Below are 26,045 nucleotides of genomic sequence, written 5' to 3' on the forward strand. Positions count from 1 at the left end.
TCTGTTGGCATTAAGCAGCATTACAGCAGCAGTTCGGGATAAAAATGCCTTGCTGATGGGACCCACAGCAGTTGTTCGGGGACAGGAGAGCTCTGCCGGTTTAATTCACTTGCTTGTTTTCCCAGGTGGTCCAGGTGTTTGTGTGTTTTTAAGACCCTTTTAAACAATCGTCCCTGCAGCACTGCAGTGTCTCTGCTGCATTATTCAGTAGATAAATTAATGATTTTAAGGCGAACGCTTTGAGCAACTCTGTGTCTAAATATTAATGGCCACATACCGGCAAAGGTGATCAACACATCAGAGACACTTGGAATAGGTCTTTAAATAATGAAACAAGCTAGTTTGCATTGTATTGTGCTTGCTGAACAGAATACATAATGTGCTTTGTTCATAAATAAATACTAACTGTGGAGGGTGAAAAAGTCGCCCGGTATGAATAGAAGTGTTTGTTTACTTTTGGATTTAATTATCTCTTTTAACCTTGAAGTTTTTCATTTTGAATGCATTAAATGCGTCATGTATCCAACTCTAAAAGGGTCCTTTAGTGATGAAAAATTATGAATATATTGTCTTTGATTTAAATATTTTCTCCTCCGTAATGATAACCTGTGTATTTATTTTCTTTTGCAGATGTAGATGAGTGTGCAGCAGGAATAGCCGTGTGTCCCAGGTTTAGAAAATGCATCAACACCTTCGGGAGCTACATCTGCAAGTGCCATGAAGGCTTCGACTTGCAATACATCAACGGGAAATATCAGTGCATAGGTAATGTCAACAGGTCTCTTCAGAGGATTTACAAGATCCAACTTACAAAGGTCACACAAGTGCTGAGGTAGTCTGACTTATTGCCAAGTTATTTTTAGTGATGCATGTGTTCTTTTATGTTAGCTGTTGAGAGAAGCTGAAATATAGCACATGCACAAACATAGCAAAAAAGTAACTTAAACACAGAAATGAAAGGTTTGCATATGTATAAGTTTTCTTTAAATAATAGTTTAGTGCCCACATGTGCAGTCAAGCTGCTCCTGCTTCTGTTATTATTCACTCTGCCTACATAATGATCTTTTAGTGAATAAAAACTTTTCCACACATGACAAACTCAACTCTAGGTGTTTGGAACTGGTACTTTTAATTCCATTTTGAATCCCTGCAGATACTACTATGCTGTAGGCAGTGCAGGTATCTTCAGCTGGACTTAAATACAGACAGAAATTCCACATTGCACATGGCATTTTATTAGGTATGTGCAAGCTTGAGATTTTACCGATATGTCAATATTTACATGTTCATTCATGATACCAATCCTGGGACACAGAGCACAAAGTCATTAGTCAAACATCTACAACCTTATGTATCTTCCTCCAAGACCTTTAATCTGCTTTTAAAAAAATCTAAAGAGACCAGTAGTCCGGGGGAGAGGCAGTATTTAGAGAACCCTGACGATGCTGGTATCATGCAGGTAAAATCATGTATTCTTATTATGAGTCTGCTTGTTGTCCTTAACATGTTTTTGCTGTTTAGGTATCTCAGATTTTTCAATCTATGCCACTTTTATTATTAACATATAAACTCAGTTAAGTAAGACCACTTTGTCAAGAAACACAGATTTTATATTTATCAGCCTTTATATCAGCCTTAATTGAGACAATAAGAGTAAAATTTATTTAGCAACACAATAGATAAATAGTAATAACAATGATGATAGAAATAAAAATGAATGAAGGGACAATAAAAAGCAGCAGAGATAAATAAAAGGATAAGATGGAATAAGAAGATGGCATCACATAAAAGCAAGTCTATAAAAGTGAGTTTTAAGAAGTGATTTAAAAGATGTCACTGATCCTGCATGCCTTCTCAGACAGGTCGTTCCAAAGTTGACAAGCCCTGATGGAGAATGCTTTGTCAACTTTAGTTTTATGTCTCAGCTTTGGAAAAAGAATATAAAAAAAATGGTTAAGTTGCTCATTTACTAACCTCTGAAATATTTTTGCAATGCATGATAGTTTAGAGATAGGCCTTTTCTAGTTCATAGCTGCTGCATTAGCACCTATTTTGAGCACTGATAGTCATTCCAAAGTTGAGGGGCCCTGATGAAGAATGCTTGGTCATCTTTGCTTAAAAGTCTTGGCTGCAGGCTGGCTGATAGGGGGTTAATGATTCTGATATGAAGCTTAGAGCCAGACCATTTAATGCTGTAAAAGTAATAATTAAAATCTTGTATCGTGCTTGCTTAAAAGTATTGCATAAATAATCATGTCAAAAAGCCTTGCAAAGGTCACTAAAAAGAGCTGCACTGTGTTTCCTGTTATCTGAGGCTTATATACAGTGTCATTTAAAACAAGAGTGGCAGCATTGACACTGCTGTGTTTCTGTTTTAAACCTGGCTGGTGTGAACTTGAAACAGAATAATCTAAGTTGCTCGTTTACTAACCACTCAAATATTTTTGCAAGGCATGACAGTTCAAAGGCAGGCTATAGTTGCTCATAGCTGCTGTTTCACCACCTGTTTTGAGCAGTGATCATTTTCTAGGATGCTTCTTGGCCCTTCATCTTTATCTAAGAAAGATTTTTTTACCTACAAACTTTCATAATCATTTTTCCATAGCGCTCTTAGAGATCTTTGTTCCTGTAACTGCTTCCAGTTCATTGGAGATAAACTTTGAGCTCCCTTGAAGTGGTTTCATAATTAGCCTGATACTCTGAAGTGTTTTTTCTTTATTCATGCAGCCCGTAGCTGAATACTGTTATGTTTCCATTATCCTTCAGATGTGGATGAATGCTCCTTAGGTCAGAGCCACTGCAGCAGCTTCGCCACCTGCTACAACACGCCGGGCTCGTACAAGTGCAAATGCAAAGACGGCTACAGGGGGATGGGCCACGACTGCAAACGTAAGAATACTCACTTTCACTAAGAGGAATGGGGCCTCACTTTTGTTTTTTTTCTCTTCCTGTGTTTTTGATAAAGGTAGGAAAGCAGGAGAGAGGGAGGAATAGCTTTGCATGTTTGGAGTCCAGACTGAAATTCCTTCCTTTGTAATGGCTGTCAGTCATTTCTTAAATCACCCTGCTCCCTTCTACGTGGGCTCAAATAAGCTGCAAGAATTTCTGACATCTGGCCATTTTAATCAGCTAAAAAAGAGGAGTCATCGTCTAATGTGAAATATTTCTTCTCTTTGTCTTATTTTGGCTGCTGACACACAAATCTGTGCATCTGCAGTTTTTACAGCAGCTCAGTGGAAGACGAGTCATTTATTCCCCATAGTTATTTAATCATCTGGCAGACATAACCGCTCCACGAGTCCACGGAGCCTCCTGGTGATATGAGCCTCAAATACTTCGCCCCAGGGAGTGCTCTGAGTTGAGTTGCAATATCCATATCCGTGTGTCACATATCAAAGTTGCCTGCAACCTGAGACGGCAATAACAGAGTTCAAACCGCTTGGCTTTGTCCGTACTCATGAAACCCTCATGCAGCCCCCCCTCCAACCCATCACCGCCTCCACCAAACCCCCACATCTCCGTCTCTGCTCCTGACGTGAAGAATGTGCAGAGGAACAAAGGAGGAGGAGGTGAAGCTTTGATGACATCAGCAGGGCGAGGGTGATCTCCGGGGCACAGCAGCCTGTTTGAACGTCACACAAACACTCACAGAGCAGCTTTAGCTTGATGCTGCGAGGCCTCTGGCTGTGAGCACACAAAGAATTACTAATCAGGACGCACATGGATGGATAAAAAGCCTCAGTCAAGCAATATTGATCACACCAAAGTTAAAATTGATCTCTTGTAACAAAAAAAACCCGGCCCTCTTTTTTTCCTTTCTCAATCCCATTGAGGAAAATATGTCCAAAACCTTTGTCAAAGGTTTACAGAATGAATGAATATAAGCCTGCAGATTCAACATGCTTCTTTTATAAGTTAGCTTCTGCTTCATTTACATTTGAGACATCTAATTTGTTTCAGCATGCTAACATTTAGTTAATAGATATCAGAAGTCTCAGTAGATGAAAAGAAGCCCTCCTGTGCAAAAGTCAGCTTAATCACTGCAGTTAGTTTGCAATTCTGTGCCTCATTAACTCTAAAGTGCTCATATTTCACTGCTCCATCTGCGTCCTCTTATTATTTCAGCCATTCCTAAGGTGGTTATTGACCCGCCGAGACCAGGCAAACTGCCTCCGAATCATCACAACCAAATCCCTGACATGGATCAGAGGAGGACCACCACCCTCCGTCCGCCGGTCACACAAAGAAGAGTCTTCCCGGTTATTCCCAAAACAACACCCACCACAACGACGACAACCACAACAACGAAACCAAAGACCAAAGCTCCTCTTCCTCCAAAGAGGATAACTCCAGCGCCACGCAAGCCAGCTGTTCCCACCAAAAAGCCCCTGATCCCGACCAGGAAGCCTCCAGTACCCACACCTAAGCCCTTCAACCCACCGAAGCCAGTGCCTCCAACCAGACGCCCCCAACCACCACCGCCACCAGTCACACCTGTGGACAATAGCATTCAGAAGGAGGTCACCAGACAGAGAGGAGATGTCCACAGTAAGAGAAAGCTTTTTCTTCCTTTCAGCTTTGTTTATACCTCGCTGGCTTTCATTTTTGTAACCTCTTTCACACAACTTACAATACACATAATTGGTTTTTGGCCATCACTGCCAAAATGTAAAGGTTTTATTCAAAATAAGATTTGATACTTGTCAATTTAAACACACATTTAACCCTTCAAATTCGGAGAAAATGAACCAACAAAATATAATTGCAAAATTTATTCAAGGTAATGTCTGCGAAAACTAAAACCTGGTCTCACATTCACTATTTGCACAAAGTCCTGGAGAAAAATTTCTAGCTTTTTAATAGACAATCTGTGTACATCGGTAAAACTAAGAAAAAATAATTGGACGATAGTCCTTTAAATCCTAAATTGCTCTACCAATGGGTATGCCAAATAAACTAAAATACTGGTTGTACCCCAAAAGAAGTACACTGTATTGACATCTGCCAAATCATTATTCTAAACATCGGTACTGGTATCAGCTCTGTTTTTCTTAGCGGATTCATTTGAACTAAAGACAAAGCACTGGCTTAATGAAACAAGAATTTCCACTTTGTGAATAAATGGGACACACAGGACTGTGCAGGGTAATGGTAGGAAAGGAGGACTGACACAACCCTTGTCGTTTATGTGCTTATTACCAGGGGCATGGTAATAAAAAATCTGTTTAAAAGATAAAAACGTTGACATCTTTAGGATGGAGTAAGGAGGTAATTTGTTGAGTTAGCATAGCCAAGGGTACCGTCCAGGCAGGTAGAAGAGTTGCAACGATCCACTGGTTGTGTTGTAGATGTCCCAAGGGCCCGAAAACTGCCAGCGATCTCGGGGCGTGTGTCGAGCTTGACTCTAGCTGTCACCCCCCTCCAGCCCTGGGTTGTGGCATGTCAGGCCCTGTGATGAATTCTTAATGCCATACATGCCTAAAACGTATGCACGTGACTGTAAATGTTCACCTTAAAAATCTAAGCTCTTAAGGTCTTTGAAAAAGGAGTCTGTTATTTTCGGATGCCTTTTTTTCTGAGCCGTATTCCAAACTAACCTCACCCACTTGAACCAGACACCGAGTCTGTTGCGTTTTATTTGTATTCACTGCGAGAATGTGGTGAGTTGTTTCATACTGCGATGAAAATAATCATTAAGGATGAGCCTGTGGCTCGGTCACTCCTTTAAAATCACTCTGGATCCATCCTTTCTCAGGGAGACCTTCATGCAGCACCTTCTCATGTGTCATAGCACTGAGCCAAATTAGAGAGATGGAGAACTTTTTAATTCAGTCTCTGTTATGACCTATGAGTAGACTACAAACTTCTACCTTTATCTGTCAGTTTTTCATGGTTGATTTCCACACAATACAGAAGCAAATTACGTTGTTTAAAGTAAGGTTTTGATGCAAGAGAGTGAAAGGGTCAGGCGGAGGTGAGCAAGCAAGAAGGAAGCAGCAGGCACTATTTTGAATCCTCAGTCGCCCATTTTTGGACTGATGCCGAAATGTGCATAGAATTGAACCTCGTCAAAAATAATGACTGACGAAAATTTCAGCCTTGGTGTGCAAACATGATTAGAACAACATGAGCTTGATTCTTTTTTTAATGTGGAAAAAATTAGGACAAAAAAAAAATGGGCTTAGTTTGCAAAGGCCTTTAGGCTGTTAGCCTTCTTTCACTTTGATCTTGTGAAGTGAGCTACTGAGCAACCTATGGGACCCCGTTCAGGACAATATTAATCACCAGTTTTTAGTTTTGCAATGTATCAAGCCAAGTGTGGTTGTTCCTGGAGGCTTTGGTTGCTTTGACAAGTTTTCAGGTCAAGTTAAACGTAGTAAATCTGGTTAGGTTTAAAATACAGACCTATACATAATGATTTTATTAAAAATAAGTCCTATATTTTAGTTTAAAAAAATGTTATAGCTTTTTTTTTAGAGTGCACTAAAATTTTCTGTTTTGTGTTTAGCAAAATGTGAAAACTGTGATTGAGGCTTTCTTTTTTTTACTCTCTTTAAAAAGGTGCAGATGGGACAGACCACAGAAAGAGGAGTTGTGAAGAGTAAAACCCAAAACAATGAGCCTCATGAGGATGAAATGCATGAAGATCAAAATATGACTGAAACGTTTTCTGTTAAGATGGTAGTGTTTCTTTATGCCTTTATTACAGAAAGGACAGGATAGAGTCCGAAATAGGGATGAGAGAGTGTGGGTGGGGCATGTGGGAAAGAATCTGTAGGCCAGACTTGAACCCACGCCATACACGGGGCACCACCTGTGTCCCTACAATATCATTTATTTAAAAGAAAACCTAAAAGCAGCTTAATTAACCGAGAAAGCATGCTTACCTGTTGCATCAACAGGCTCTTTTCTCTTTGTCTCTATTTTTAATAGTGTTGATCAGTCAACTCTTCAAGCATCCTCATTCAGTGTGAACTGTGAGTTATGAGCTCCTTGTATGATAAAAAAACAGACTGTCATAAAGACAACTACGGTTATAATAACCATCAGCAAACAAAGAGTGACAAAAGCTGCTCCCAGAGTGCGTTGGTAGGTAGCCTCCCTCTGGGTACAATTTACTTTCTACCCCAGACTTTAAAAGGTAATAATTTCTCCCCTGGTATCATCTTCATCAGCTCCCTGACATATTCCCCCAAACCAAATTAGAACGCATTTGCATATTTCTTGATGTGAATCCTGAGACTTTGTGTTTGTTGTGAAACATGTCACATCCTGGGAAATCAGAACGGCTGTTTACCTGACAGATGATGTGTGTTATCATTTTCAATTTGTATTCAAACACACAAATACGTGGGTGTAAACTATTGGAGCAGTTGGCAGTCTGTTCCCTGGTGTACACAATTTATCTGCCAGCTTAACACATGACAGATTTAATACTGAACATTTGGCAGGAAATGGGAAGATTGTTTTTAGTGTTAACAGGCAAAAAGGGATGAAATCAAATGTGTAAGATTTAAAATCAAACTTTTGTGCACATTCCTAATGTAAAACTCAAGATATTTTATAAGAATGATAGCCAGATTGTTAAGATATGACTTCCTCTTTTAAAGAACATTGCTTTCACAAACAGCAGCATGAATAGAATATTTTGAGTCTTTAGGTAATTATCTTTTTGGCTGTAGTTAACAAACTGTGCATGCCCCCTGCCAGACTGTTGTTTATCCTCATCACATCCTTCTCACTGCCAAGCATCTCTCTTTGACACCAATTACTTTCAAAATGCATCATCAGTCTTTGTTGGAGTTTGATGCTCGCCGTCAAAAACCAAATAATAGGATTGAATTTTAAATACCGAAGCATGGAGATGTGGGTCGGTGAGATTGTCTCGCTTTGCTTCAACAAAGATGGTAATCGCTGCAATCATCTGCTGCTTTCTTCTCACAGTGTTCGACTCATGCACCGTTTCATAATGCTGAATTGTTTCTTAATGAGATAATCCCTGTGACATGTGACTCCTTAAGCCTGAAACATTCAGTTCAGGGCCAAACTTGTTTAATTTAATGGATGTTTTGTTTGCAGCTTACTCATTTTTCTTCCCAGCATGTAAAGCATGAGGCTGGCAGAACTCTGCATTTTCTGGTTTTCGATAAATCCCATGAAAAGAAGAAAACCAACAATGAAATCATCCCTCTAACAAGAATTGTCTGCCTGTTCAAAGCCTTAGACTAGGGGTTCCTTTGTCATACACCTCCTTTGTGATCCAAAACCACCTTTAAATTCAACAATACATGACCATTTTTCAACTTTGTCCTCAAATTCCATTCACATCCAGTGTAACTGTGAAGAGATGGATGTGTCTGAGTGATAATAAACAAAAATTTTCAGCCTGCTGACACACCACAAGGTCTGAATAATAATATTAAAAAGTTATATGTTAAGCTTGGACATGCAGAAAAGACAGTGAGGATTTTTCCTATATTAAAGTTTGGTTTGTTTGGTTTGTTTACTGTTATCTGGACATGCGTTGCCTTTATAAAGTATTCACCCCTTTGGAAGTTTTATACTTTTAATAATTTAATAAATCTATCATGGTCAAATGGTTTGGATTTTTTGACAAAAATAATTTAACAAAAAACTCTTTTATGTCAAACATGAAAACAAGTTCCCACAAAGTACTATCAATTTAATAAAAATATATGATGTAAAATAAGTAGGCCTGTTAATATTAACATGTTAATGCTTGTGATTAATCCGGAAAGCGTAACGGGTTAAAAAAAAATAATAACACAATTTAATCATACCACTTAAGTTTGACCACAACTTCCTCCTATAGTCCTCTTGCGCGGATGTTTACATCCCTGGGGTGAAAAGGTTAAAGGCGGGTCAAGTGCAGCCAGCAGTGATGAGTGAGGAGACAGACCCAGGTCTGCTTTATGACAAATTTCAATTTTAAAAGCTGCCTGATGAAAGTCTGGATGAAACAAATGTTTTGTGTACATACTTTGGTGATGATCTGTCTTTACATCAAAGCACAACGAGTCTGAAGTACCACCTCTGGGCAAAACGCATCTTTCTTGTTAAAGTTAGCAAAGACGCTAACAACAACACGGGGTCAAGTTATAACGCCAAGCTACACAGGCGCAGTCCAGCAGACCCAGACTTGTCCCCAGATGACAACATCTAAGCGAGCCAGGGACTGTAGACCATCGACATCTGTGACAACAAGGGGCTTCAAGATGTACCACAGAACACCTGTGAGAAACAAACAAAACAAAATGCAAGTAAATGGTAGTATTTTAATTGTTAATTTACAGATAATAATAATGATAAAAATACATTTTTTTTTAGTAAAAAGCACTTTCAAAGTGCTGTACATGAAGTTAAAATAATGAAAATAAACACTTGATAATAAGAACATTTAAAAATCTAAAAATTACTAAAACTAAAGAAATGCTGTGATCAATCCCAGCATAGCGATGTGATTAACTAGATTAATTTTTTCAATCAATTAAGAGCACTAAAAATAAGTACTTGTAGGAGGTGGATAATTATGCAATCACTTATTGTCAGGTTGCACTAGGACCAGGTGTGAACAGCCCTTTACAAGTCTAGCCACAAATTCTCTGCTGGATTGAGGTCTGGGTTTTGGCCACTGAAAATTCTCCTTGTAGTCATTAAACCGTTTCTGTGTAGCTTTCGCTGTTTGCTTCGGGTCATTGTCTTGCTGGAAAATAAATCTCTCTTCCAAGCTGTAGTTCTCTTGAAGACTGAATAAGATTGTCCTCCACATTTTTCCACATTCATATTATTCTCTACCTTTTCAAGCCTTCCTGGGCCAGCTACTTAGAAGCATCCCCACATCAGGATGCTGCCACCACCATGCTTCACAGTGTGTGTGTGTGGGTGTGTGTGTGTGTGTGTGTGTGTGTGGTGGGGGGAGGGGTTTGTGGTGATGTGCACTGTTCGGTGTTTGCAAAACGGAGTGTTTTGTCTTATGGACAAAAAGCACCATTTTGGTCTCATCAGACCAAAGAACTTTCTTCCACTTGAGCATGGAGTCTCCCACATGCCTTTTTGTGAACTCTTGTCAAGATTTGATTTGAGTTTTCCTCAACTGTAGTGTTTTCTTTGACACTTTTCCATAAAGCATTGACTGGTGAAGAACCTGAGCAACAGTTGTTGGCAAAGTCTTTCCCATCTCAGCTGCTTGAGCTTGTAACTCCTTCAGAGTAGTTATAGGTGTCTTGGTGGCTCCCACTAGTCTCCTTTTTGCACAGTCACTCAGTTTGTGAGGATGACATGGCCTAGGCGGTTTTACCCATGTGCCATATTCCTTCCATTTCTTGATGATTGATTTAACTGAACTCAGTGCTTTGGATTTTTTTTTTGTGTCCATCCCCTTACTTGTACTTTTAAAGAAACTTTTCTCTGAGGGTCTTGGAGTGTTGTTTTGTCTCCATGGTGTAATGGTGGCCATGTATACTGATTAAACAGTGACTGGATCTTTCAGACAAAGGTGTCTGTACTACAGTCACTTGAGACACATTTACTGCTCTCAGGTGATCCCTATTTCACTAAGGGTGCTTTCACTCTAGGGGCCCGCTTCTGGATCCGAGTGCACTTGAGCCCAAAGTCCGGTTTGTTTTGGTAGTGTGAATGCAAACGAACCGTGTCCGGGCTCCAGGCCCGGGCCCACTTAGGGAGGTGATCTCGGGCGCGATTCAAGTGGACTCTGGCTCAGTTCAGATGAGATGTGAATACAACCACACCAGGATATGGGCCATAGCGCTGTATCAGCTTTATGACGTCATTGTGAAAAATAAACTATTTCAACAGCGCAACAGTTTGTTCACGTTTTTCCTCAATAAAGGGCGGAAATCATCAGAATCTGGTCAATAAACTGTCTGTTGTGACTCACCTTACAGACACAAGTTGGAGTCAGTGAGAGGAGGTGCAAAGGCAATAAAAGTCTCCTGTCACCTCATAAACCGTTGTATCTGAGCAGCGCGAGCCCATTTCATCCTCTGAGCTGCATGTAGATGTGCGGATACGAAAGTTGCTGGCATCTTAAAAAGGGATTTTAAATCATCCATGGCTGCAGAATGGACTTTTGCCGGGTCAAAACAAAAACAATCTTCGCTCAGGTCATGACCCCAGTGGTTGCCATGGTAGCTTCTTCTTCTTTCTCCTCCTTGGCGGGGGTGTAAACCAACTACATGCATACCGCCACCTGCTGTTTCAGAGCAAGTAAATACACAAGTGGGCCCGGGCACAGTTCGATGTTGCTAGTGTGAAAGCAAGCAAGCGAGGGGGAGGGGGAGGAACCGTGGCGCGCCGCGGTTCGAAACAACTGGGCCTAGTGTGAAAGCGCCCTAAGTGCGAGACCACTAGCATCAATTGGCAGGAGCTCTGTCAAATTTGGTCAGTCACTTTAAAAGGGGTGAATTTTTAAAATTGTATTGTTCCTTGTTTGCATTTATACGCTTAGAAGTATACAAACATGCGGCACAGTATGTTAGATCCCACACTATATAAGACAAAAAGATCAACAAGGACTAACATTTTTTAATGTTTTTTTTTCCATCAAAGCAGTTAAAAACCACAGAAGATGGGACTTAATGGGATATTAAGTCCAGATGCACTAACAGTTTTATATTACCCAAACTTGAACGTAGGCAGAAGTGTTTTGCTGCTCATATTTTCTTGTAATGTTCACTTGTAGGCACAGCAAAGATAAGTGTTTACCCACTCTTACATTAAGCTCCTTTGACAGGAGAAATGTGTGGTGTGATGCTACAGAAAAGTACAGGAAAGTACTCACCTTGCCAGATGGCACCACATAATTAGAAAAAGGGAAGAGGGAAGAGAGGATTACATTAACACCTGTCTGCACTGCTTGAGGGAGACATCAATCTAATAGTTCACACTGCAGCAGAGCAGTTTCACAAATCAGAGCTTCCAGAGGAGAGTTTGAATAAGATGAGAGTGGGAGGGAGCAGGGACACCACGGAGTGATTATTCAAATAATTAGACGAAAATAGGAATGATTTGAATAAACACCTTGTGGCATGAGGAACACCTCAGCTGTGCCTCAGGTGCAGGTGTGCTACTGCAGTGTGAACGATTCACTCTGAGCTGGATCCGTGAAACATCTGTGTCCACTCAGATCTCTGACACTCTGATCATTTCTATTTCTGGAGCAGGGGTATTTAAAGGAACAGTTCAGTATTAGGAAAAATGGACTAAAACATGATGGGTATGATTTTTGGATATCAGAAGATATTGATTCTTAAAAAAATCAAAGGTTTCACATGACTTATCATATCTTGCCGCGTTACTTTCCTATTAATTTAACCATTACCTTACCTTACCAACCTTTATTTTATTAACAATAGAGCATAAAAAAACTTTTCAGATGTTGAACTGAGACATTTTACCATTACATGAAAATAATCAGCTTCTTTTGAATTTCATGGCAGCAACACATCTAAAAAAAGAAGGGACAGGGCTGAGTTTGCCATTGTGTAGCACCCCCTCTTCTTTTAACAACAGTCTGTAAACATTTGGGAAGTGAGGGGACCAGTTGCTGGTTGCTGGTGCAGTTTTTAGACAGGAATGTTGTCCCATTCTTGTCTGATGTAGAAATCTAGCTGCTTGACAGTCCATGCTCTTGGTCTAAACTGCAGGTAGGCCAGTTCATTGCAGTTCAGCACCGAGACTTGTCTACTGAGCTTTTGTAATGGATGCTATATATGGTTTAGTATTGTCTTACTGAAATACACGAGGCCTTCCTTGAAAGGGACGCTGTCTGGATGGGATCATATATGTTGCTGATCCCTCTCCTCTGTAGCCTGTAGTTTCCAACAAGAACTCCAAATTTTGATTCATCTAACCGCAGAACAGTTTTCCATTTAGCCTCGGTACATTTTCAACAAGCTTTGGCCTAGAGAAGACAGCAGTGTTTCTGGATCATGTTCACTCCTTTGCATTATACAGCTTTAACTTGCATTAGCGGATGGCATGTCCAACCGTGTTGACATATAGTGATTTCTGGATGTTTTCCTTAGCTCATGCAACAATTTCAAGTACAGAATCATACCTGTTTCTAATGCAGTGATGCCTGAGGCACCAAAGATCACCAGCATTCAGCACTGACCTTTGGCCTTGTCAGTTATGCAGAGTTTTCTCTAGATTCTCTGAATCTTTGCATGATGGGTTAGATGGTGGGATATTCAAAGTCTTCACAATTCTAAGTTGAGGAACATTTTTCCAAAAATTGTTCCACATATGGAAGTTGTAGGGCTTTTTTCTGTCGATTGGCAAACGTTTATATCTGATAGACTAAAAATGTCGTTTTTGTACCCGATCATGTTACTGACCTGCTGGCATTAACCAAAAATGCTCCCCTAGCTGTTTATCATTAGTACTTTATTTGCCCTGTCTCTATTTTTTGAGATGTGCTGTTGCCAATGAAATCAAAATATTTTTCATGAAATGGGAAAATGTTGAATTTCAACATCTCATATGTTGTTTTTGTACAACTGTGAATAAATATGAGTTACTAAGATCTGACAATAATTGCATTCTGATTTATTGATATTTTTTACATAGCAGCCCAGCTTTTTGGAATTGGGGTTGTAGATGCAATGAGTCAAACAGTTCTTAAGTTAAAATTACTATGGCTGAAATGTTATCTGTTAGCCTGTGAAAGGCATTTTTCAATCTGTGTTAGCATAAACCTAACAATCTAAAACCCACGCCTGCTTTATGTCAGTACTGAGGATCATTTGGTCTTCAGTCAGCTGCATTGCTCTGTCTGCTCCTCCTCTGCAACTGAGATAACCCCCAGACATCTTGGCTAATAAAATGCATTCAACACTTTTATTTTGCATTAAGTGGATTTAAATGAAGAGAACAGCACTGTTTTCTGATGCTCTGTAAAGCTGAGCATTTGAAGAGTCAAGGTTTTTGCACACAAAGACAAACACAGATAAAATGACAAACAAAAAAGCCAACAAAGGAAAAGTTCACCACGCTGCCTTTGAAAAAATAAAATGATGAATTATCCTGCATGTGACTGCATTAATGGATTATTGCTCAACATTTTCAGAACAAAAACACTGAACACTTCATACTGACTTCTCAAATATTTGGATCAAATCAACCTAAAAAGCTCCTGAGATGAAATAATAAGATTAGAAAGTGTATAATGAAGTGTTTCAACATAGACATTCAACAGTTTTGTTTTTACAGGTGTTTCTACCCGGACAAAGAGATTTGCTTTTATGTGCTGAGGTTTTAAGGTCAGACTTTTCCTCTGCCACAATGTAGGTAGATGGTTTTGTGTTTGAGGTGCTGAAAGCATAAAAGGAACACACTTGAAGAGATTTGCTGTAAAAACTGTCTACGTTACTATTTAAGTGTTTATCAGAACAACTTGGTTGAATAAACTTATTTTTACCTTTATTTTTGTGAATCTCTTTCTTAGAGTAATTTAGGATTTCTTTGTATTTTTTACAAATTAAATAAACAACTGAAAACAATCATACTTACGGTTAATAACCATACTGTTTGGTTCAGCTTAATATGATTTTTATTTTCTACTTTTTACCACCAGCTACTCTCAAACAATGAAACAGCTTTCATGAACCACTGCCAACTTTTTGGGACTTCCAATGTAGCCAGCAGTTAGTGACAGGAGTGATCCAGCCGTTTCTTCCTATTTCTGATGGGGTTTTTTGTGCTTACAGCCCAACAAGGAGCTCAAAGACCAACATGTAAGTTGCCATAGAGAGACTATGTCAAAGTTGATAAAGCTGAATTGTTGTAAGATGACATCTAATGGGTCATTAAATTGCATTCCAGATTTATCCCCCCCCTTTAGTGAGTGGCAGTCATATTGAAGATGGCATATACCATGCCACTGAGAGAGCGGCCAATATGCTGTAAATTCAGTGGTATGTGCCATTACTAGTGGAATATACAGAATGCTATTTTTTCATCAGCCTGTGCCATGTAAGTGGCCGGTATGCCATTTCTCAACAGCATGTGCTGTTTCCAAGTTGTGTATACCATTTCTTAAGCAGCATGTGTTGTTTTGGTGTGTGATTACTTCTGCACCTTGTGCAATTTTAGTGGTATAGTGGGCAGCACTTCATTGCAATTATTTTAGCAGCATTAAGCCTGTCAGTGGCATATATGCCATTAATTCATTACCATGTGCTGTTTCAGTGGCATATATGCCATTAATTCATTACCATGTGCTGTTTCAGTGGCATATATGCCATTAATTTATATACCATAACTTCAGCTGCATGTGCTGTTTCAATGGCTTTTATATTAATACTTAAAGTGGCAAACATGTCATTAACTTCAGTGGCATGTGCAACCTCAGTGACATTTACCATATTAAGTAAGTGGCATGTGCCATTTCAGTTGCACATATGCCATTAAGTATGTGGCATGTGCCATCTCAATGGTGCATATGCCATTATCTCAGCATCATGTGCTGGTTCAGTAACATGAATAGCATAACTTTAACAGCATACATGCCATTACTTCGGTTGTACATGCCGTTTCTATGGCATTTATGCTATAAATTTAATATAATGTGCTGTTCAGTGGTATGTGCAGTGTCAGTGGCACATATGCCAGTACTTCAGCAGCACGTGCTGTTGACTTATGACTTATTTATCATTTATTTTAGCAGCAAGTGCCATTTCAATGGCATACATGTGCTGGTTCAATGCCACATGTATCATAGCTTTAGAAGCAAGTGCCATTACTTCAGCAGGAAGTGCTGTTTAAGGGCTATATACAGTATGTCATAATTCTAGCAGCATGTGCCGTTTCAGTGGCTTATATGGTGCCATTATTTCAGTGATTTACGCTGAGGCTGATGGCATGCCATCAGCCTCAGCGTGGAGGCCATAATATGTACTTCTCATCTGTCACACCATTAATATCTTCCACCACTATGATGTATGTTTTTATTAATATCATTACTTTATGACATAGAATATATTTTGTTGCTGTAAACTTTTTTTTTTATTGACAACCTTAGTACAACATAGTGATGTTGTAAAAGTTGCCACTGTCCGGTTTTGTGTATTAAGAGTTTGTTTTGTATCTCTGAGAGAACATTTAAAGTAATTTCATGAGCATGTCATTGTTAATAATACCAGGAAACTTGTAGCAAAGTTAGCCTCAGCACCATACCTAACACATGACGCGTGTCCCTGCCCACCCTACAATGGCATGACAAATGCCCCTTTTAGTCTTAGTGCTGCTGTTTTGCTTTACTCTGCAGACTGTCAATTTGCTAAAACACAAGTGCATAAGTAAGCACTAACAGTTGGGAACCTGAATACTTCTGATGTCAAAATCTGCTCCTGTGCCAGCAGATGCATTATTTCACTCATATAAGGAGGGTGAACCACAGTGATTTTTAAAGGCATCACAGTATCTCTAAAAATGAGAGATCTTTAACTGGAGTAACACCAAAAGTGCTCTCTATTTATCAGTAATACAACCGGACATAAGAACTTCAGGGTGGCCTTGTTCCTTAAAAGCGCGAACACAGATAGACACACATAGACCTGGATGCCTGGGATTGCTGGAGAGCCTGGTATGAGAGTAACCTCTTTGCTTTCAGATTCCTTCGACTGTCAGACTACATTGCAGTCTGCCAGGTGGCAGTGACCCAATGTGGGGATTGGTCCCTTAAGCTCTCAGTGGACTGGAGGGGTAACTCGTCTAATGTTGTGGGGAGAGGACGGTTCAAATGCAGGTTACAGCGTACTCGTAGCAAAAGAGCAAGAAACCTTCCTATACACTGGGAATTATTTTATAGATAGCTTTTTTAATTGAATTCCTCTGCCTTCTCAGAATAAATTCTAACCTTAAATCAAAGTTTGCATAAAGACATCCAACAGCCAGTTAAAGCAGTTTTTCATTTTCATAGAGCAGAGGGTCAAGGCATCCTTTTACAAAAGTATCGTCACTGTTAAACTTAAAGCAACATCTTACTATGCTTCTAATGTGTGTTGACCTTTAATAAGACAGCTTGGCTTCTGGTATTTGAGGCAGTGTGACCTCACCACAGAAGGAAAGAGCCTATTTCAGGACTGGCAGTGTAATGCTTATATATGTGTGTGTTTGTGTGGTTGCGCTGTAGCTCCAAAGTTGTGTAGCTACAACATTTTCCTACATGTTGCATCAGATTAATTAAAGTAAAGTTCATTGTAATTCATATTTGGCTTCTGGGGAAAGTCTCACAATGACAGACAGACTAAAGCTTGGATTTCAGATGTTGTCTGAGTTGCACACGGTAGTTTCATTTTTAATTTCCCAAACACAACTGTATCAAGGTGTATTTTAGATCAAATCTTTTTCAAAGTAAAATATTAAAGCTACAGTCAGCATAAAGGTGGCATATTAGCATATGTACATGTAGAATCTTTCTCAAATTACTGCAATAGATTCATGCAAGTTTGCTACTAATAATGTCCCTATGCTATGTGTTGTATCCTGCTGTCAAACTCTCTCCTTATTCGGTTCTTCACTATTTAAAATGACTGAAACATTTCTATTATTTTACTGAAGTGTGATTCTTTGATAAACTGAGCCTAATTGAGAGAATAAAGACAAAGATACAGTAGGATGTATGAGATCTAGAAGTCAGAAAAAGCATGCCTCATTGTCTAACTAAGGCCAGCCACACACTACAGGATTTTAAGCCTGATTTGGAGCAAGATTTGCCTCCCCTCATGATCGTGGGGGCTTATCCCGAGAGGAGTCTTGTCACAAACGACTGTTTGCCTGAATAATCCTCATGTGTGGTGTCAACACGATTGTTTTTTTGCTCCAAATCGTGCCGTAGAGAGATGAAAATTCTTTTGAAATCGTCCTCATATCTGTGGTCTCACATGGTTTTAAACTAATTTCAGATTTAAAAATGTGTGGTGTGGCCGGCCTTAGATAATATTTTAGACCCCTGGCTAATCAATTGAGTCCAAAGGTAAATCACTAGAGGGGATACAGTTTGCAAACAAGGAAAGACATCTAACGCCTGTTACACACCACAATATTTCGTAGGATAATTTAGATGATCTAAGATTTAGATCTTACCATTATTTTGATGTAGGAGACCCCACACACAGCAACAAATAATGACACATTCAACAGTTTTGTTCTTATAGTGTTAGGTGTGCTATGAGATGACTTGCACATCACACCACACAACCTGTTCTGTTCCCTAGCAACCAGAGCCTTGACTGTAAATACAGATCTGGTCAGATGGGACTTAAGAGTTAACGAGCTTAAGTGGCTAACTGTTAGCTTCCTGCTTCATTCATTGCGGTAAAGATTTTGTTTTAACTAACTCCCTCATTTTGGACTTCTATCTTACTTAAAATGTTAAAATGTTTTGCTGGAAAACAATAGCAATCAACTGGCAGCAAGGTTGCCATTATGTTACTGCAAAATTGAACGGTTTTTACTGTCAATAAAATGTACAGTATTGTACTGTAAATGAAACAACAGTATGAGCTTCTTTTTATAATTACTTTGACAGTATATTAATGTTCACTGATTTGCTTAAGAAAACATTATATCACCTTTTTCTTTACAATATCTTACAGTTAAGTGATTTGTTTTGAATGCTACTTTTGTATGTTGGTTCATATTTGTTGGTGTAATAAACATTTAATAAATCAGTATTTCTAATCCTAAATTATTACGCCATTAATTAACCATATTTATAACTTACACAGTGTGAAGCACTTTTCATACTTAAAAAAGATTGCTAACTCGCCAGTAACAACTGTGGCAAAGTAGTGCAACCATGGAGCAAAGATACGGATGCAGAAATAGAACATGCCCTGAATTTAAAGGCTACATTCTGTACTTTATTGTAGACCATACCCCACCAAAGTCAGGAAGTGACCAACTTAGTGGATAACTTCGCTCATGGTGCAGAAGTGTTTAACATGAAAGCAACAATAATTCACAAGTGATTACTTTACTACAGGTAACATCTAAACACATCTAAAAGTTTAGCAGAAGGCCGTGATGGAAAAAGTCCACCCCAAGATTTGAGTTGACAGTGGACGGAGGTTAGATAATGTGACTATTAGTGACGCTCTACAGAGCTGGACTAACGTTGAATGTATTAACACTGTCAACTAGCTCCAACACTGAAGGCTATTTCACTCAGAGTGGAGGGAAAAAATCACATTTTGGTGATTAAAATCAACTCTGATATTCTTAACACTGAGATTTCAACACTTGAGGTGTGCTGTATAGACCGATATAAGTTAAATTGACACTCTACAAATAAGCAGTAAGATGGTGATGGATGAAGAAAAGAACATACTCAGCTCCACATGTGCAGCTCGCATGACGTTACCCCAAAATTCATGGTTAGTGGTTGATTAGCAGGAAAGCACTGTATTTTTGGAAAAACATTACAGTTCCATCCAAAAACAGTCAAATTAGTGTAATTTAACAGATTTTTATATCAACAGATGAGTGCTGTATTTCAATACTAACAGGTTAATGCTGTTGAAAATCTGCTGTAAATTAACACCATATTTTTACAGTTTATGCTTCATGTTTACTATTGCTGCCACTGCTTTATTTGTTGTGTCAGCTTGCTTTCTGATTGGTTCCCTTCCACGTAACAATTCTGCTCATGTGTGCTCTCCTGTCCTCGATTCCCCCATACAACGGGATTTCTGATTTTAATATTGAACATCTTTAATGTTTACAGTCTTAAGTCAGAGCAGCTCTATTTGTCTTCTGAACAGATTGCGGAGGGAAAGATCAGTCAAAACAAACACACCACAGCAAAGTTTGTCGAGATTATCTTTGGATAAATCCAATGTGCACCAGGCTTAACATTAGCCTCAATGACATCAGACATCAGTAATAAGGGATTTTAATATGTTTTTAGAGATTTGGAGTTTTAAATCAAATCATTGAAATTTAAATAAAAGTTAAACCAAAAGGTATTTTTGATTGTTTGAAATGGAAAGGAGCCTGGTGACAAGAAATTTAGTCTAACCAAGTAGCCAGGGAGGATGGGCTTGACGAGGGCTCAGTTGTTTCAAGAAGTGAACTCATTATGATGCTAACTCAAAGTGACATGAGGTCCTTCTCTGGCTCTTTGTGTTTAAATTTCTTTAAACTTGTAAGTTGTACTGATTTAATCCTTGTGTTGATGTCCCCAAGGTCTCTAACTTAACTCAGGGAATAATAAATCAACTATAAAGCCACACAGCCATGGTCTTAAAAAGTCAAACAAGAGGACAAGAACAAAAGGCAAACATAAAGGTCGACAAGAATAAAACAGTCTTATGATCATACTCTAACTCAAAACATTTTAATCTGTTGTTCATTCCTGCTAGTCACGGTCTTTTCTTGTTTCTGCTGTCTGAATGTCCTCGCATGTTTTTTCCATATGTATTATCAGATAACTTGTCTTGTATTGCTTTACACCACTTTTTCTTGTATTGCTTTACACCATTTTATAAAAGATCAAATAAAATAAAGACAAAAAAGTGCTAGTTTAGGCCTTTTGTTAGAGCAGGCCCCTGCACAGGCTGCAGGTTTAAATCCTGATCTAATTAAAGGAATAAGAATGGTACAGCAGGCAGATCTCCAAAATCAAAGTAGTAAATGAATAAGATTTGTAAAAAATAAAAGCAAAAATAGACAATAAAATTGGCATTAGAAGAAAGATTAGATTGCACTACATTAGTAGGGATAAAACAATGATAGCAAAAACACATGAAAAAAGAGAAACATGAACATATAAGCAAATAAAAAGATGGAAATATATTCTATTTCTTTTGCTTTTTAAGCAATCTTGATTTGAACATTTGGGTCTGAAATAATGTAAAGTGAAACAATCAACATAGCATAAAATCACACTGCTCAGATGTGTTACACTGGCAGGAAAAGTTTTTCTTTTAAAGAATTCAGAACTTACAAGGACATTTAACATTAAAAATGCATGTCGTTGGAGAGAGGTTAAAACAAAGTAAATAAAGTTAATCCCTAAACAATAAAAAAAAGCTAAGAAACAGAGTTCAAAAGCAAAAAGCTGTTAAGCTGTTAGAGCTGAAAGGTGACTGGATATTTACCTTTTTGTGAGTAAGTGGAGGACAGGAAAGCCGAGTAAGAGAGGTCAAGAGCTGTGTGACCACTGGATTGTTACTATGGTAACGTGGGTCTTAGGTCTGAACTAGCCTGGAGGTACAGTGTCAAAATGTTTGAGGCTTAAAATCAACCAGTCTTCATTTTTGCAATGTCTAAGATGAATCACATTGATCTAAAGGAAATAAAGATCAGTCTAATATACTTTTAAACCTGCTCCTGGTGTTTGCACAGGTTCTCTCCATTGTTTTAGTCTTTTTCATCACTGAGGTATTTTTTTTTTTTTCTGGATATGCAGACACTTAGCCGTGGCATCGATTCCTCCTTGTAGATTAATGAAACAAAGCCTCATAGCAGCTACACACAGCCATGCTGGTGAGCAAATATACCACCTTTGTTTAATCCTTTATCTAAACCTGCATCTCTCTCTCTCTCTCCACAGTCCCCAGGAACCACGGCCAGAACACCGTCCTCGGCATCGACTTTGACATTGAGCTCGGCAACACGGCGGATGAAGCCAAGGACGACCCAGGTAAACATGACACGTTTGACAGAGACAATCAGAAGCAGCCCCGCTTTTTACAGAGCTCCCAACGATGACGGACGAGTCGCATTTGCTACGAGCAAAATGAAACTGACAATCAGCTCCTGCTGGTGCGAGGATTTTCTAGTGACCAGATGTGTTTTGATGGGCTTTTCACCAGGAGGTGACACGTGACAGCTGGCCAAATCTATGTAAATAATGGCTCCCAGTCCAGAAATAACAGCCAGACTTTTCCGCTTTTCACATTAGGCTCGCTTGATTGCTTGAATGATTAATTGATCATTTTGTGAGCATCGGTGCTCTTCACTGAGGCTCATAGGAACCTTACAAAAATACTCTTTGTGAAGAAGCAGCATGTTATCCGACATTGTGATTTATGGATGTCAGTGGTATGCGGATTAAATTGCCTAATGGTTTAGTTACATGTTTATTTTGGTTCACATCATTTGCTGTGGACTGTCAGGAGAGCGGGCGTTTTCATTGGCTCAGAAAATGAACTGAGGAGTGCTTTCAGGAAGCCTATTTCAGGGACAAAGTGATGGATGTTATTCTTATCTCTGAACCAATTTGTACAGCAATGCATGGATGAAACTGCAACTAGTTTGCCTGCATTCCCTTAATGTTATTGTCTGGGTATCAACTCTGGGATAGGACTCATCAGTCATTCAATATTAAGATGCTGTAATGTGTTATGATGCAGGGTGTGATTTAAGGGTCTTCATGTTTGGAAGTAAACACACATTGATATCAGCAATCCTCCTGAAAATATTTGTGATTTTTTACATGAATGCATTTCTCCTCTGCTCCTCTCCTGCTTGATTTTCCCCTCAGTGCCTCGGCTCTCCTCAGAGATTAGAACAAATGTTTACTCTTTTATTGTATCATCAGGAGGTGCCTCTACAGTCCTTTTGCTCCCGGTAATGTGTCAAGTCGCACAGCAGGGTTTCTGTGAAGCCTTACGCACAGAAGACGGAGGTTTTTTTTTTTAAATGTGCTCTGAAAAGTGTGTTTTCTCCCCTGTCAGAGTCTGGCTTCCTGAGCTGCTCCTTTGATGACGGTCTCTGCGGTTGGATTAGGGACAAAGATGGAGACCTGCACTGGGAGACGACGCCTGATCCGTCAGGTAATTGAGTGCACAGGGTCAAATATTCTCAATCAGGAAAAAATTGTTTATTTTATCATCAGAAAATGGAAATGAGACTGCAGCTTCGTCAACACGCACACACATCTGTAGGCATCCACGTGTCGCACAATCAAAGCAGCTAAATTTTGTTCTGCTCACTTACAGGTCAAGATGAAAAAGACTCCAGGGAAGTAGTTTGTCTTTTCTGCAGATTAGTGCCTCACTCTACAAAGTCATGCAAATGAGAAGCGGATTAGGCGACCTGTCAGTGATACCTGTGGTCTGCTTTAAATGGGAATGCAACACTGTTTGTCTTAGGGTTCCTAAGGGGGGAACATGTGGCGTGTTATGTTGAGAGGGCTCAGTTAACAGAGCGTGAAGACTAAACAGTGCAGACGACTGGCACTGTTTAAGCAACACTAACTATATCTGGCTGTTGCTGCCAACTGGCTTGGTGCTGCAGTGACTAGTCTGTTTCCAGACATTCAGCCTGTTTCAGCCAAGTTTCTGCTCACTCACTGGAGAAAACAAAGATGTTTTCCCAGACCTTTAAATTCCCCAGAAAATTATTTACAGCAAAACACAAGTTAAGCTCTCAGTACAAAAGCAAAACTTCAAGTTTCCAGTGGCCTGTGGTGAACCAGAACATTTGAATTTGGCCAAATTTATTGATATGTTGTCCAGTTTTACTCAGCTTTAATATGTGTTAAAGCATGTGCCTGGTTACTGTTTGTCATTCTAAGTTCTTTTGAAAGACTGCCACTGGCAAACCTTCATTCTGGCACAGCTTTATGGGCGCCTAATTACATATGCAAAAAGCGTCTGTAGCCAACAGATTATTCGTCGTCTAACACCCCCTGTGGTTATCAGCAGCCCTACACAGATCTGCTGGATAAGCAAAATGCGTCAGCATTAATCAGCTATTACCCAGAGGCACTTTCACCTTTAAATTTTTAAGTGTGTAGCAGTAATATCACTAACTTATGCATGAATTAATTTTTAAAAATCCATTTGCCACAGGCCAGTGATTGTGTTTTTAATGGCAAAAAATCCAAAATGGGTCAAGTTTCTTTTTTTCTTTTTTCTTTTTTTTTATTTACACCCCCCAGCCCCCAATGTTTCTTTGGACAAATTCATTTTCTTAGCCTCCTACAAAGCATGTTTTCATTTACTTTAGTGGTCATAGGTTATTACTTGCTTGGGATTTTTGTTGTGTTTGCATCCAAATACAATAGAGTAAATGACAAATATTGTTGCACGAAGCATTTTAAAAAATGCATTCGCAAGTTTGCAGTGTACTTGGAAAAACTCAGAAGCAACAGACAATTGTACTACAATAAAATCCTCATTGTGAGGTCTGTCAGGTCTGATGTTAAGCAAAAATTCAAACTGCTCTTCATTATTTTCAAACCTGAAAGCACCATTAGCGCTTCAATCACCTGGCTCTACAGTGCCATCAGAAGAGAATCAAGCAATCTTTATTTCTGTAGCACCAATTCAAAATGTAAGGAAATTTGTGTTTGGTATATTATTTATTTGTTGTAACAATGCCTCTTGGCAATAAATCTTCTACCACTGGGAAGCCTGTTAATTTCCTTTTTTAAATGGAGCCACATTTGTAAGGAACATGCTTTGTGGGATGAGCAGCAGAGCTGAGTATGTGGACTGCACCCATGAAAATTTGCCAAATCTCTTCTGCCAATGCCACACATCTTATTTTGCTGTTGCTGTTGACTCATATTTTGATCTTCTGGTACCCTCAGGTGCTGACAATGTTCAGCGATGAGTTCAGATAAGTCTATGGCAGTTTTATCATGAAGGTCAAAGTGTGGAGAAGACGTGGAGAACGCATCTTTTGGTGGAGGCAGTGTGATGGTGTGGGGCAGCATCTCCCTCACTGGAAAAACGAGGCATGTCATTACTGGAGGCATTATCAATGCAGAGAGTTATTGAGAGGAGATTCTGCAACCAGTGGCAATCGCATTTCTTCACAGACTGGCATCAAACTCTGTCCTCCAGAGTATGGGATAGCCTGCTACCAGTCCTAACCTGAACCCCATTGAGACATTGGTTGACTTGCGACAAATGCTGGTTGAAGGAGGGATGCCATCCCACAGCAGTGTGTGATCAGGCTGGTGGCCAGCATGAGGAGGAGGAGCCAGGCTGTTGTGGCTGTGTATGGTTCTTCCACAAACTACTGAGGCTCCTGTTTGTTAAATGAATAAATTGCTAATTTGCTAGTATGTTTTTTTCTTCAGACTTCAATCATTCAATCCACCAAACAAGAGTCAATGGAAGAATCAGCTGTTTGGCATTGGCAGAGAAGATTTGGCAATTTTTTCATGGATGCAACCCACATATTCAGCTCTGCTACTCATCCCACAAATACATGTTCCTTACAAATGTAGCACCATTTAAAAGGCAAATAAACAGGCTTTCCAATGGTATAAGATTTATGGCAAAGAAGCAATGAATTTATAAAGGTCAAACATAAGTTAATTGTGAGTTTAGCACGAAGCAACATTTAGCGAAGTTACACTGGCAAGGGGAAAAGGTCCTTTTATTACATGGAAACCTCGAACCAGACCAGACCAGGCAGATCCACTCATAATTAAACAGTTATCGGCTGAATCTGAAAGAAGGAAAAAGGCAGAAAAAGATCTGATCTAGATGCAGAAATGATAAGAAAGAAAATCGTCAAAGGATGCCCCAAACTGTAAATGAATGAAACCAAAACTGTCTGCATGGTTTGACATATTAAGATCTACTGTTTATTTTGATTGTTTGTGATAACTGATTTCCTTTAATCAGTTGGAAATGGTGTCATTACTTTAATTTTATCAGTCTTCATCTATTAGTTGCATGAGTTAAAGTCAGCTGGAGCAAATATTTGAAGATCCATCGGAGAATGACTGGCACAATGGATCTAATCTAATTCCTTGGAGTCGCCAGTTGGCTGTGGAGAAGAAAAATAAAACAACATATAAAAAATCAAATAACACACTATTCATGGAGGGGGTTTTACCATATAGCATCTGTTCCAGTGATTCAATTTGTCTCAAAGGTGTTTTATACAGGGATGTAAGGAGGCTGTTCAAGGCTGGCAGTGTGTCGGCTACATGAAGACGTCTGTACATGGGCATTGTGTTAGACTGCTCCTGCATGTACATCATTGTATACTAACGGACAGACTGGGCTCATGGTGTAAATGACTGCTGT

The 26,045-nt window shown here is 39.2% G+C and overlaps 1 protein-coding gene across 4 annotated transcripts in view; it reads left to right on the top strand.

The window, feature by feature from the left end:
• npnta (nephronectin a) overlaps nt 1–26,045 on the top strand; it is a 100,434-nt gene that overhangs the window by 69,243 nt on the left and 5,146 nt on the right. For all 4 annotated transcript variants that reach the window (XM_041784873.1, XM_041784875.1, XM_041784874.1 and 1 more), the window contains 5 exons: nt 631–765; nt 2,767–2,889; nt 4,126–4,548; nt 21,602–21,691; nt 22,728–22,826. In XM_041784873.1, the coding sequence (XP_041640807.1) occupies nt 631–765; nt 2,767–2,889; nt 4,126–4,548; nt 21,602–21,691; nt 22,728–22,826 (870 nt within the window). The remainder of the gene's footprint in view (nt 1–630; nt 766–2,766; nt 2,890–4,125; nt 4,549–21,601; nt 21,692–22,727; nt 22,827–26,045) is intronic.

This window comes from Cheilinus undulatus, linkage group 4, assembly GCF_018320785.1.
Source record: "Cheilinus undulatus linkage group 4, ASM1832078v1, whole genome shotgun sequence".
Classification (NCBI taxonomy): Eukaryota; Metazoa; Chordata; class Actinopteri; order Labriformes; family Labridae; genus Cheilinus; species Cheilinus undulatus.